Source organism: Podarcis melisellensis, assembly GCF_964234715.1.
Source record: "Podarcis melisellensis genome assembly, chromosome: 13".
NCBI classification, from domain to species: domain Eukaryota; kingdom Metazoa; phylum Chordata; class Lepidosauria; order Squamata; family Lacertidae; genus Podarcis; species Podarcis melisellensis.
The window spans coordinates 39988964-40003840 of record NC_138545.1 but is presented as its reverse complement, the minus strand read 5'-3'; the positions used below and the strand labels follow the sequence as shown (position 1 = coordinate 40003840).

General features: G+C 49.1%; 1 protein-coding gene and 1 long non-coding RNA gene across 4 annotated transcripts in view; one reads left to right on the top strand and one right to left on the bottom strand.

Annotated features, from left to right (window-relative positions):
- Positions 1 to 14877, bottom strand: part of LOC309354443 — a 609149-nt gene that overhangs the window by 89046 nt on the left and 505226 nt on the right. The gene's annotated exons all lie outside the window — the stretch shown is intronic.
- The window catches only part of LOC309354043 (uncharacterized protein), a 114671-nt gene that overhangs the window by 40772 nt on the left and 59022 nt on the right, over positions 1 to 14877 (top strand). For all 3 annotated transcript variants that reach the window (XM_081883744.1, XM_081883743.1, XM_081883742.1), the window contains 5 exons: positions 1674 to 1745; positions 3621 to 3767; positions 10768 to 10839; positions 12903 to 13046; positions 13316 to 13387. In XM_081883744.1, the coding sequence (XP_081739870.1) occupies positions 1674 to 1745; positions 3621 to 3767; positions 10768 to 10839; positions 12903 to 13046; positions 13316 to 13387 (507 nt within the window). The remainder of the gene's footprint in view (positions 1 to 1673; positions 1746 to 3620; positions 3768 to 10767; positions 10840 to 12902; positions 13047 to 13315; positions 13388 to 14877) is intronic.

Sequence of the window (14877 nt, the reverse complement as noted above, 5' to 3'; positions counted from 1 at the left end):
GACCTGATCATGCTTGCACCCAGTTGAAATGTTCTGGTACAATTACAGAGAACAGAAAATAACTATTAGAAGCCCTTTCCTTCTAGGCTTTAGAGTGAGTGATCTCTGGAAGGAGGCTAACGTAACGTAGAACAGAGATGCAGTAGGTAGCCTCTCAGAGGGCAAGTAATTACACCACATTTATGGGTAGGCCCATCTCACCCAAGGCTATTGTGACAGAATTAACCACCCCAGGACTCAGCTACACTTGTCAATTGTATATTGTTATGTGTTATAAATATGTGACACCAGGTGGCGCTATAGAGCAGTGATCCGTCACCAACGGGATTTTCCATTAAGAGCTTTTATAACGTGTTTTTCTATAGTGTATTTTTTTTTATAACAACAACAACAAATCCGTTTATTGTGAGGACCATGCCTGTGCACAAAAATCAACACTACAATAGTTAAAAATATTAAAATTCATTACATACTATGCCAACAAAACCTTCTTCCCACAAAATAGAAAAGGAGGGGAAACGAGCAGCGAGTTAAACAGACAATGAAGGGGTCTTTACATTGTCGTCCATAAATCTTTCCCTGGCTTTCATGGCCTTCATCACAAAGACCGCTACCACATGGGTAATGTGTGGGTTTGCATCAACTAACAAAAATTTTACTCTATCTTCAGGACTAGTTATAGAGTTGGGTATAATTTGCAGCAATGCGTCTCTAAAGCCCGAGTAAATGGGGCAATAGAGGAAGTAATGTGTAAGATCCTCTTTAATTTTCATAAGACAAGGACATAAACGATGTCCTACTGGGGTTTTTGTGTATCTACCGGTCAGATAGAGTGGAAGTAGGATTAGCTTCTGTGTCTGCCAGGGCCCACTTAAGATTCCTGCGTTTTTTCACCAACCTCATAGATGCCCCGAACACCTTATTGGCTAAACAAACCTTTGTATCATTACAAAATAATACCACTTGGCATAAAAGCCTACTAGACATTCTATCTAGATACAACCTACCTGAGTTTAATACTCTCAAATTGTGGAGCCCTGATAAAGTTCGGGAATGGATCTTTGAAAAAGACGCCTTTTTGGACTCCACCAAGATAAAAAAAACTCTGGGTTTTCCTACTGGTTCCCCCGAGTAAAAGCAGTCAAAATCTGTGCCAACTACTTGGTGGAGATCACTGATCCCACCCTTCGGAGAGCTTTCACTGTGGCACGGTTGTTGTTTTTTTAAATCTGTATAGATCCAGCCCCAGTGGAGGCTGATTGCGAAATGAGGTGAGATGCAGGGACACAATCTTTAGTGGGTGGGTACTTTATGTGTTACGGTGCTTTTAGACTAGTCATAATATTCCAGAAACATTATCACCTTGTGCCTATGACAACCATTGAAGGTAGGGCAGTGTGATTCTCTCCATATTACAGTCTGCTGGGAATGCATGTGATATAGGCTATCCTCTCAGAAGATGGAGATGGATTGCATGACACTGTTTGGTCTCTCTTAACCAGGCACCCCCAAACTCGGCCCTCCAGATGTTTTGGGACTACAACTCCCATCATCCCTAGCTAACAGGACCACTGGTCAGGGATGATGGGAATTGTAGTCCCAAAACATCTGGAGGGCTGAGTTTGGGGGTGCCTTCTCTTAATGATTCCATAACTGCTCTGCTTCTTCTGTAGCTGATGGGACTGTGGTTGTCAAGGAACTGACCGCAGCAATGAAGTCAGCCAGGCGGTTTGCAAATTTTTCAGGTAAGATCTTGGGCATACACAAATGTGTGTAGAGAAGGCACACCTTAGAATGTTTGTTCTTGTGGTGGACCTGTAAAAGGATAAAACAGTATTGGGAAATAATTTATAATGAATTGAAAAAAATGTTTTAAAGCACCTTTCCCCCCAAGAGTCCATTTGGTTGGGGAGATGATGAGATTTTGGGATCTGTGGAACTGGCGGAAATGACTGGCAGAATCCGAGACCAGGGAGAAGAGTCGGTGGAAGAAGATTGGAAGAAATTTAAAGATTATCTACAGAAATATTGTAAAATTAATGAATGTTAGAAAGATGTTGGAACGAAGTTATATGGCTTTAGCAGAAATGTTATAAAGAATTAAGTACAAATAGATTGTTAATGGATTAAAGGGAAAAATCAGGTTAGAATGTGTTAAGATAAATTACAGGACAGAAAATTAAGGAAGATGGAAAGGATTTGCTGAAACAGTTAATTGAAGTGGAATACAAAAAAAAGGAGGTGCGAGGAGGTCGCTGAAACAAGTAAATGAAAGATAAAATATTGAAAGTATTGGACTTTTTAAAATTGTTTTTGTTTTTGTTTTGTTTTGTATATGTAGTGTTCTTGTTTTTGTATTGCATTGTTTTGTTTTGTTTAATTCTTTTTCTTTTTTGTAACCTTTAAACTCTTAATAAATATTATTTTTAAAAAAGAGAGATTTTGGGATCTGTGTGGAGGTGGGAATCTTCAGTCGTTGCAACCGTGTCATCGGAGCAAGATCTACTGGGAAGCAGGGCCAGCTTACCCATAGGCACTAGGGGTGCGGGGCACCCAGGCCTTGGGCTCTCAGGGCAGTGGCATAGCGTGGGGGGTGCAGGGGGGGCCGGCCGCACTGGGCGCAACATCTGGGGGTTAGGGTTAGGGGGCACAAATCCATGGGTTAGGGGGCACAAATCCACGGGTTAGGGGGTGCAAATTACTTGCCTTGCCCCGGGTGCTGACAACCCACGCTACGCCACTGTCTCAGGGGTGCCAGGCTGAGGGTCTGGGGCCGAGATTTGGAGCCCGGGCATTGAGGAGCCAGGCCAGCCAACAGCCGCTGCTGAACAGAGCACAGCCCGTTGGAGCACCGCAGGCTATTATGCTGCGGACGATGAGGCGCTGCTGGGATTGGCAGGCCGTGGAGAGGCCCGCCCAGCTCACGCACACTGCTCACACGAGCTGCGTAGCTTCCCTCCCAAGCATTTGCGGAGATTGCTCTCCTCCCGCCACCAACAGTGGCATGGGAGAGAATTGTGTGCCCCCCCCCAAAAAAGCTCCACAACTCTGAGCTGCCCCCTAAAAAAAAGCTCAAGAACTTTGGCCTCCCCCCCCCCCAAAAAAATTGGGGTGCTGGGCAGTTCTTTGCACCCCGGCACAGCATATACTAAAGATGGCCCTGCTGGGAAGAGTTGCAGTGCTCACTAGGCCTGAGCTGGGTTTGTTTCTTTGAACTAAGAGTCGCCCTGTAAGTTATTACAGTGGTACCTCGGGTTAAGTACTTAATTCGTTCCGGAGGTCCATTCTTAACCTGAAACTGTTCTTAGCCTGAAGCACCACTTTAGCTAATGGGGCCTCCCACTGCTGCCGCGCTGCCGGAGCACGATTTCTGTTCTCATCCTGAAGCAAAGTTCTTAACCCGAGGTACTATTTCTGGGTTAGCAGAATCTGTAACCTGAAGCGTCTGTAACCTGAAGTGTATGTAATCCAAGGTACCACTGTACTGACTTGACCCCGCAGCCCACCCTGACCCAGGGTGGGTTTTCTCGTAGCAAGTGGGCCGCAAAGGGTGTCTCCAAGCAAGAGCCTTCACTCTTAACGTGACTTTTAAATGCGGCTGCTGATGTTCCCTTCTGCAGGCGTCATGGAGAACATCTGTGCTCTCAAGTTAATAAAAGAGCACAGCGTGGGGGAGTCTCCGCCTATGGAGGGCACCACCAGCCGCTTGGGCCTGCACATGGCTAACAGGTTGATTGCTCAGGTGCTGAAGTCGGTACGTATGACGGGTAAGTGGTCAACCGAAGAGAAGTGGCTAGCCATTGTAGATAAGCTTTGTGTGAAAATTGCCTCCCAGTAACTATCTGTTGATGCTTTTAAATTATGGTGCTGGAGGAGATTCTTGAGAGTCCCATGGACTGCAAGAAGATCAAGCCTATCCATTCTGAAGGAAATCAGCCCTGAGTGCTCACTGGAAGGACAGATCCTGAAGCTGAGACTCCAATACTTTGGCCACCTCATGAGAAGAGAAGACTCCCTGGAAAAGACCCTGATGTTGGGAAAGATGGAGGGCACAAGGAGAAGGAGACAACAGAGGACGAGATGGTTGAATAGTGTTCTCAAAGCTACCAGCATGAGTTTGACCAAACTGCGGGAGGCAGTGGAAGACAGGAGTGCCTGGCATGTTCTGGTCCATGGGGTCACGAAGAGTCGGACACGACTAAACGACTAAACAACAACAAACTATCTGTTCCGGGGGTCAAGAATCTTTCTAAGCCAAGGGGCTACCTTGCCTTGTGGGCAGCCTTCTGGCAGGTTCATACCAGTGTGGGCAAGTCTAGAGACAAAAGTGGGTTATACGGAGGGCTGCCTCTGAAGACGGTATGGAAACTTCAGCTGATGAAGAACTCAGCGGCCAGGTTGCTCACCAGAGCAAGATGGTTTGAGTTTATTAAACTGATCCTAGTCCAATTGCACTGGCTACCGATTAGTTTCCGGGCCCAATTCAAAGTGCTGGTTTTGACCTATAAAGCCTTAAACGGCTCAGGACCGCAATACCTCAAGGACCACCTCTTTCCATATGAACCTACCTGGACCCTGAGATCATCTTCTGAGGCCCTCCTTCGTGTGCCTCCTTCTTGAGAGGTCCGGAGGGTGGCAACACGAAAACGGGGCCTTCTCTGCAGTGGCTCCCTGTCTGTGGAATGCTCTCTCCAGGGAAGTTCGTCTGGCGCCTTCATTATACACTTTTAGGCCCCAGGCAAAAAAGTTCCTTTTTAACCAGGCCTTTGGTTGATCTGATTTACATCCTATGCCCTTTTAAAATGTTTTTGTTGTTGTTGGGAGGGCTGTTGGGTTGTTGCTTTTATTTTTATTATGTATTTTGTGTTTTTATATCTTGGTTTTATTCTGTGAGCCACCCTGAACCCCCCCCCCCCAGGTACAGGGTGGTATATAAATTCAATAAAAATAATAAAAGTCGGTGGAGGAACAGATATGATAATTGACCTCTGCATGGTGGGTTTCATTCCATCCATGCAAAAGCCGGAAGTTTCTACACAAGTCCAGGGCCCTTCTGTTTCCCTCTTCTTCAAGGTGGTCTCTGTAGCAGATCCCACTGCTAAATTTCTGTTATGTAGTGTAGTTCACCCTGGGCCAACAGGGGGATACTGTATATAGTTTTCACTCAGGTCTGTAGATAGTTTTCACTCAGGTCCGCATCAGTTATTTTAGGCGGGAACTCTGGGCTGTTGTTGTTACAATGTTGACAGCCGGCTGCCTATAAAAGCAGGCTGGCTGAGCTGTTTGCAGTGAGTTCTATTCCAGCTTACAAAATAAAGAGCTACTTGAAGAAATCGCTGTGCCGGCTGCTATGTCAACCCACTACTTAATACTGGCGACGAAGGTGGGATGGATGGACATCAGAGCACAGCCAGATGCGGCCAGCCTCTGAACTGAGCTGAATCACTGAGCTGAATCACTGAGCGAAATCACTGGGCAGAACCAATTCAGAGGTGACTGTTCTGGCTAGAGCACCGTGTTCCATCCATCGCCATTCACGCCGGCATCGGAATCATGGCTTCACTTGTGCCTCTACTGCCGTTTGCGCCAGCCTCTGAATCATGGGACTCCTACCTCGCTCGGTTCGACTGCTACCTCCAAGCCAACGAGCTGACAGCAGTATCAAAGGATCGGAAGCGGGGCCTATTCCTCAGCCTCTGTGGGCCTGAGGTGTTTGAGACGGCCCGAGCATTGGTTGCGCCTGAAGCAGTCCAGGCAACACCATGGGACACGATCCAAGAGAAGCTCCGCAACCACTACGCACCAAAGCCGTCCAAGATTGCTGCCCGCCATGCGTTCTACCACCGGAACCAGGCAGAGGGGGAGTCAATCAACAACTACACCACCGCCCTGCGCCAGGCTGCAATGCACTGTGAGTTCCGAGACTTAGACGATGCCCTGATGGATCGAATCGTCTGCGGGGTCCGGGACATCCATCTGCAACGGCGTCTCCTAGCCAAGCCAGACCTCACGCTACAGAAAGCCATTGAGGAGGCTGTGGCCTCAGAAGCTGCTGGAAGCCCAGGAGATCCGCAAGTCCAGCAGCCCGCGTCTTGCTAGGGAGCCAGTTCCGGTGCATCATGAAGAGGCCAGCAGTGATGAGGCATCCTCCGGTGAAGATGATGACGTGCACCAGACAAAGCGGGAGCGCAGGAAGTTCCCACAGAAGTCCAAGGGCCAACCGGAATGTGCCGGCTGCGGAGGCAACCATTCCCGTGCCAAGTGTCGATTCAGAGAAGCCATCTGTAGGAAGTGTTCCAGAAGGGGCCACATCGCTAAGGTCTGCCGATCGGCTCCGCCTGACACCCCCCCTTCATCGACTCGCAAGTCCAAGTCTTCACTCCAGTCTGCCAAGGAAAGTTGTTTCGCTCTCACCAACTGCCGCTGCCCGTCTGGAACCACGATTGGCCAAACCGACTCACCTACGCGACGCAAGCTGAACGTCACAGTGCTAATTGAAGGAGCTCCATGTGACATGGAGATCGACACCGGGTCTGCCCTGTCCATCGTGTCATGGAGCACCATCAAAAGACTGGTACCCAGAGTGTCCAAAAGGCAACTCGACTCTCACCGCGTACACCTGAGAGACTACCAGGGAAACGACATTCCCGTGGTAGGCATTGGCCGGTTCCGGATCGCCTTCAAGGATTTTTCGGGCCTGCTCCGGTTGGTGGTGGTCGAAGGTCAGCGGCCAAGCCTCCTAGGGCTAGACTGGTTTGATGCCCTCGGCCTGGAAGTCACCGGCATCAACTGCATCTCTAACGCAGAGACTGAGGGTCTGGTCAAAGACTTTGCCGAGGTTTTTGACGGCACCTTGGGGCAATATACAGGTACGCCCATCTCCTTTAGCCTTGATCCACAAGTCGCCCCCATCAAGCTAAAGCCACGCGGGGTTCCCTTTGCTCTCAAGGCTAAGGTGGACGAACAACTGGACAAACTGATCGCCCAAGGAGTTTTGGAGCCGGTTGACCACGCCAAGTGGGAAACCCCCATCGTCACGCCTGTCAAGCCAGATGGGTCGGTGAGAATCTGCGCTGACTACAAGTGCACGATCAACAAGGCACTTCAGCAGCACGCTTATCCGGTTCCTGTTGTCCAACACCTGCTGCATTCCCTGGGTGAGGGTAAGGTCTTCGCTAAGCTGGACCTTGCCCAAGCATATCAACAACTGCCAGTCGATGATGCCACTGCTGAAGCCCAGACGATCGTCACCCACCGGGGGGCATTCCGTTGCCGCCGGTTGCAGTTCGGGGTGAGTGTGACTCCTGGCATCTTCCAAAGCCTTATGGAGCGTCTCCTGCAAGGGCTTCCAGGCGTGGTACCATATTTTGATGACGTCTTGGTGTCTGCAGACTCACACCAGCAGCTGTTCGAGCGCCTCCGTGCCGTGCTGACCAGGTTCCAAGAGGCCGGGCTCAAGGTAAAGAGGGAGAAGTGCCAGATCGCCGTTCCACAGGTAGAGTTCCTGGGCTATCTTATCGATGCCTCCGGCCTTCACCCAACCACATCCAAGATCCGCGCTATCCAGCAGGCCCCCACCCCAAAGAACAAAACGGAGTTGCAGGCATTCCTGGGGCTGCTGAACTTTTATAACATGTTCCTGCCCCACAAAGCCACAGTGGCTGAGCCTCTTCACCGACTCCTTAGTACTAAGACGCCTTGGGCCTGGGGTCATCGGGAGACGGCAGCCTTCAACGCGGTCAAGGCTCTCCTTTCTTCAGACAGTGTGCTGGTACAGTACAGTGAATCCAGGCCGCTGGTCCTTGCCTGCGACGCCTCACCTTTTGGCATCGGTGCTGTCCTTAGTCACCGTTTTCCAGATGGAAGAGAAGCACCGCTCGCCTACTTTTCCAGGACACTTTCTCCGACGGAACGGAATTACAGCCAGCTCGACAAGGAGGCATTGGCACTTGTGGCTGGAGTGAAGAGGTTCCATGAATACCTCTATGGCAGGACTTTTGACCTCATCACTGACCACAAGCCACTCTTGGGCCTCCTCGCCGGTGATCGTCCAACTCCACCGGTCCTCTCGCCACGCATGCTGCGATGGACTGTTTTCCTGGCTGCCTACCACTACCGGCTCATCCATCGCCCGGGGAAATCGATGGGCCATGCCGACGCCCTCAGCCGTTGCCCTCTTCCAGCATTTGTGGAAGACCCGGCTCCAGCTTCATCGCTCCTTCTGATTGAGGATCTTCCGGCAGCGCATGTATCAGCTGCCACTGTGGCCTCCGCGTCTGCCCAGGATCGCACCATCAGCCGGGTGCTCAACTGGGTGTGGAGGGGGTGGCCACAAGGGCCTTTTGCATCGGAGTTCCAGCCCTTCGCAACCAGACAACATGAACTCTCAGCTCATCGCGGCTGTCTGCTGTGGGGAGACCGCGTCGTGATTCCCCAGGGACTCCGTCAGCGCGTCCTGGAGGCTCTGCACGTTGGCCACCCGGGAATTGTCAAAATGAAGGCGTTGGCTCGGTGTTACGTCTGGTGGCCTAATATGGACGATGCCATCACTGCCTGGGTGTCCGCCTGTCAAGCGTGCCAAGAGTCAAGGCCTGCACCACCGGCAGCTAAGGGACACACCTGGGAGACGCCAAAGGCACCCTGGTCGAGGGTGCACATCGATCTGGCTGGCCCCTTTCACGGCCGGACCTTTATGGTAGTGGTGGATGCCTATTCCAAATGGCTGGAGGTCGCCCTGATGCCCTCCACCACTACCGAAGCTGTCATCCGGGTGCTGCGAGGCCTGTTTGCAACACATGGGTGTCCTGATGTCCTTGTCTCTGACAACGGACCGCAGTTCACGTCAGGCACGTTTGAGCGGTATCTTTTGGGACTGGGCATCCGCCATGCCCTAACGGCACCCTTTCATCCATCCAGCAACGGGCAAGCGGAAAGAATGGTGCGCTCGGCAAAAGAGGCACTGGCGCGCCTGGACCGGGGAGACTGGCATGAGCGGGTCGCCGAATACTTGTTCGTGCAACACATCACCCCTCATGCGGCCACAGGGAGGAGTCCTGCTGAACTGCTTATGGGCCGCCGCCTCAGGTCACCGCTTGACCGGCTACACCCGGACTTTGCCGTGGCTGAACCCCCAGGCTGTGCCAACGCGCCACGGTCATTTGTCCCAGGAAACCAGGTCTTTGCCCGGAACTATGTGGGGGACATTCCTTGGGTGCCAGCCACAGTAGTGGGAGTCACTGGACCTCGCTCGTACCAGGTGGCACTCGAAGACGGACGCTTGTGGCGACGGCACATAGACCAGCTTAGGCGCAGGGTTGGGGACTTGGACACTACCGAGGTGCCCCCAACTGCGCTTGCGGCTCCAGAAGAGACACGTACAGATGGCGAGGCCCCACCTACACCTCCCTCGCAAACTGCCAGCGTGGAGCCGAACCAAGCCGCTTCAGAACAGACTCAGACCACTCCACTTGCGGAGGCTCCACCCACAGCAGCGGATCCAGGAGAGTTGGTTCCAACGCCACCTAGGGTCGCACCACAGCCTCAGCGAGAACTGTGTGGCCCTCCGGACTTGGCTACCAGTCCCCGGCAGTCTGGCAGAGTTTCCAAGCGCCCAACTTATTTAAAGGACTATGTTGTTGGACATGTATCACTGTTGGTCTAAGTATGGGAAATGTAACCGATATGCTTTTCTGCCTAATTGAACCATTACGCGTAGTGCTGTATATAAGGAAACCATTACGATTGTAACTAACGCCTTATCTCGGTGGGGAGGGGTGTTATGTAGTGTAGTTCACCCTGGGCCAACAGGGGGATACTGTATATAGTTTTCACTCAGGTCTGTAGATAGTTTTCACTCAGGTCCGCATCAGTTATTTTAGGCGGGAACTCTGGGCTGTTGTTGTTACAATGTTGACAGCCGGCTGCCTATAAAAGCAGGCTGGCTGAGCTGTTTGCAGTGAGTTCTATTCCAGCTTACAAAATAAAGAGCTACTTGAAGAAATCGCTGTGCCGGCTGCTATGTCAACCCACTACTTAATAATTTCCAAATGGCCACAGCTTGTCTTTGGGATCTTGTGTGAGGGAAAACTTCATGATTTGGTGTCTTAGGCAGAAGTTGAACAAATGAGAAAGGTTTTATTTACAAAACAAAGTTGGTAAGACAAAGGATGTATCAGGAGGCAATATTCTTTCAGGGATCGGTTAACTTATTAATTACACTAAATATAAAGGTGTTGCAGGCATTAAAACAATCTATGGCTTTTTAAATGTGCCTGTGGGGGAGGGTTTGGTGTTTGTTTGTTTTTTGTTACGTTATATATTTCATATTTGTATACCGTAAAGTGCCCTGTATGTAAATTTAATGAATAATAACAGTAGTAATACAGTGGAACCTTGGTTCTTGAACTTAATCCATTCCAGAAGTCTGTTCGACCCCCAAAACTGTTCAAAAACCAAGGTGTGGCTTCCAATTGGCTACAGGAGCTTCTTGCACTCAAGTGGAAGCTGTGTCGGAAATTCGGCTTCCGAAAAACGTTCGAAAACCGAAACAGTTACTTCCGGGTTTGCGGCATTCGGGAGCCGATTTGTTTGTCAACTATGCCATTTGAGAAGCAAGGTATAACTGTATTGTGGGCATCTCTTTCAAGTATTGCAGAGCCCCCATCTGTTTTGCCTTTTAGAGCAATTATGGATTATTATTAATAATAATAATAATAATATGGCAACGTTTTCAATCAATCCCCTTCTTACCACCTTTGTAACTTGCAGAAGCTGGGCAGCCACATTTCATAAATTTCTTGAGGGTTTTGACGAGGAATGATCAACTCAGAACAGTGGCAGGTAAGAATGTTGTCACAAGTGGTCGTTTAATGAACGTGGCACAGTGGCGGGTCATGGAGCCTGGGCCCGCAATACCGCTTACCATCAATGGTGGGCGACATTGCAGCACAGTGGCATTCTGCTGCTCCTGCAGTGTCTCTTGCTGGGTCCCGAGACAAGGAGAGGCGTAGTTCCCTCTCCAGCCAGCCAGGGAACATTTGAGTTGGCCAATAGCGGCCGGATCAAGGGGTGGGCACTTTAGGGGGACAGGGCTAACTGGTTCCCTCAAGGACTTCACTCAGGTCTGTTCCCAGAGTAAGGAATCCCAGCCTCTTACCTGGCACTTTGGACTTGCTGGATCTCCCACCTACCCTCTTTATAGTTATAGTTATATAGTTTGTTTTCTGACCTTGCTATGGATGATGATGATAAAAATTTATTATTTATACTCTGCCCTTCTGGCTGGGTTTCCCCAGCCACTCTGGGCGACTCCCAACAGAATACAGTGGACGCTCGGGTTGTGAACATGATCCGTGCGGGATGCACATTCGCAAACCACAGCATTCGCAACCTGCAGCAGTGCGTCTGCGCATGCATGGGTTGCGATTTGGCGTTTCTGCGCATGCGCAAAGCGCAATTTAGCACTTCTGCACGTGCGCGACCACCAAAACCCGAAAGTAACCCGTTCAGGTACTTCCAGGTTTCGGTGGGTACGTAACCCAAAAAAACGCAACCTGAAGCATCTGTAACCCAAGGTAAACGTTAAGGGACCCCTGACCATTAGGTCCAGTTGTGACCGACTCTGGGGTTGCGGCGCTCATCTCGCTTTATTGGCCGAGGGAGCCGGCGTACAGCTTCCGGGTCATGTGGCCAGCATGACTAAGCCGCTTCTGGCGAAACAGAGCAGCACACGGAAACGCCGTTTACCTTCCCAATGGAGTGGTACCTATTTATCTACTTGCACTTTGACGTGCTTTCGAACTGCTAGGTTGGCAGGAGCAGGGACCGAGCAACGGGAGCTCACCCCGTCGCGGGGATACAAACTGCCGACCTTCTGATCGGCAACTCCTAGGCTCTGTGGTTTAACCCACAGCACCACCCGCGAGGTATGACTGTATTAAAAACACGATAAAACATAAAACATTAAAAACTTCCCTAAACAGGGCTGTCTTCAGATGCCTTCTAAAAGTCAGATAGTTGTTTATTTCCTTGACATCTGATGGGAGGGCGTTCCACAGGAGGGAAGGCCTTCTGCCTAGTTTCCTGCAACCTCACTTCTCTCAGGGAGGGAACCGCCAGAAGGACCTCGAAGCTGGACCTCAAGTGTCTGGGCTGAGCAATGGGGGTGGATTACAATTGGTTGCAGCATTTGGGGCCTGGAAGGAATTTGTCCTTCAAGTCTGTTCACATCATCCCTGACCATGAATGATGTTGGAGGACCACAGTTTGGTTTCCCCCGGTTTACACTAACTGTCATGGCTCCCGCCTGGAGGCTTATGGGTGTTGTGTGTGGGAAAGAGTGCTGGGGAATCAAATATATTCACTGAAGGGCCGGGGGTGGCGCTGTGGGTTAAACTACAGAGTCTAGGACTTGCCGATCAGAAGGTCGGCGGTTCGAATCCCTTTGCTCGGTCCCTGCTCCTGCCAACCTAGCAGTTCAAAAGCACGTCAAAGTGCAAGTAGATAAATAGGTACTGCTCCAGCGGGAATGTAAACAGTGTTTCCGTGCACTGCTCTGGTCCGCCAGAAGCGGCTTAGTCATGCTGGCCACGTGACCCGGAAGCTGTATGCCGGCTCCCTCGGCCAATAACGCGAGATGAGCGCCGCAACCCCAGAGTCGGCCATGAATGGACCTAATGGTCAGGGATCCCTTTACCTTTATATTCACTGAACAAGAGTTCCCGGCGGTGTTCAGAACCCAGGGGAAGAAGATGGCTGTTGAACCTTAAGCCACTTCAAGCTACCATCAGCTAGCATTGTGTAGATCTATGTCCTGTAGATATAGCTTTTTCACCTAGCTTAACCTGCCCTCTGGATTGCTGTCTGCCTGATCTCTTCTCTTCCCTTCCTCTTGAACCCTGTAGCCTTGACAGATGGTTTTGAATCCCTTGCCAAGGTGGAAAATGGGAAGATAGGCATGGAAGGATTGCAGGTGGTCCTGAACAGCTTCAACATCTCCTTGTCCCCAAAAGAGGCATCGGACGCGTTGGCCCTTTGCAATGTTGATGGTAAGTAGCTTTTGTGGCCAGTGGGGGCGCTTGCGAGGTGAGGCTGGCTTGGAAAGGCCCTAGAATTCAATTCAGTTGCAAAAGGGGCCATCCCATTGCTCCCAGAACAACCGTCTTTTTGTCTTGTGTTATGGAGAGTATACTAGGGCCGTTAATAAAGACATGCAAATAGCCACTCGCCTGGTTGTTTATGGCAAATAGGAATTGCCTCCAGGAGGGTGGACAAGGAATATTTTGTAAACTTCACCCACCCACCCCCCCACTTTCAGGCAAAAAGACTGTGAATCTGAAGGACTTCTTCAAAGGAACAACCTATACTGCAACTTTTATTACTCATCCAGGTAAGCAAAGACATGTCTGAAAATAGCAAATATGGCTTTGAAGGCTCACAGGTGCAAGGTGCTGAGATTGTGATTGGTTTTATCTTCTTTTCATGTTTTTTAAAATTAAAAGTTTCATACTTAAAAGGCTCAGAGAAATATATGTACCTATTTAAGTAAGAATGTCCTTAGTTATAGGACCTTGGCTATGGCTTTCTTCCATTTTTCAAGTTTTTTATTAAATATTGTCTTGTGTTAAAAAACAAAGAAATGAATGGGGGAAGGTACATGTCTTCTCTGCTTTCAATTCATAGAGTCTTTTCCCCAGTTCATTTACATGTAGGGTGAGACACTTTTGCCATAGACGTCTTGCGCAAAATCTGAGGCTACACATCATCAAGCCATACCCAGAAAGAATTGGCTAACGTCACAAAAATAAAACTCTGCCACACCAACATTAGATATCATGGGGGTACTGACAGCGTCAATTGGAATGCAATCAAAACAAGAATTAAGAAAGGAATGGAAGTGTGTTGAAGAATATATTGTACAATATTACTCCAATGGAAATCTTTGGATAAGTACTGATTTGAGTTCATTAAGCTAAGATGCAATGATTCTAGAGTAGACGATTGATTAATGTGATGAATAAATATGAACACAATGATAGAGTTTTAATGTAGCGAGAAGGAAATCATTCACGTGGGTGAGGGAAGTCACATGGGTATTTGGGTAAATGGTGAATCGGGTATAGGGTTAGATGTGGGGAATCCGTATATTTAATACAATATATGTTATGTACAGTGCTGAAATTGTACAGTAACTAATGTGTAATATGAATTTAATAAATAAATAATGGATATTTTTTTTAAAAAAATATGGATATCACGGGGATCAAATAAAACAACTAGAAACCTTAACAAACAATATCTTCGAAACTATTCCCACCCCTACCCCCCTCTGGTGGAAAATCAACAAAGACCTGGCGAGATGGTGTAAAACCAATTTCGCCATGATTAAAACGATAATACTCCCAAAGCTCCGAAAGCTAAGCCTTCCAAACAGGATTCCCCCAACCCAACTCCATAAATAGCAGGAAAAACAACAACACGCATTTATCTTCTCACAGAAAAACCCCCAAGTTGGTTATGACTTTCTGTGATTGGTTTTCTTAAAATAATAATAATAATAATAATAATAATAATAATAATAATAATCATCATCATCGAAAGAATTTGTGGAGTCTGGAACTCGCAGCCCTTCTTTCGAATGTCAGAGATTGAACCCAGAAAGGAGGAAGGGGCAGGCTTCAAGAAAGGACTGCAGCTCGGGGTAGAACATCTTTGCGTGCTGAGCGACCCAGGTTTGACTGTCGGTCCGTGGAGACAAAACTGAGCTACATGGTCTGACTCCTTATAACTCGGTTTCCTGTGCTGACAAAATAGGTAGTGGAGAATGTGTAAGGGACAATAGAGGGAAGAATCCCAGGAATAGGAAAGGACTGGCGAAGG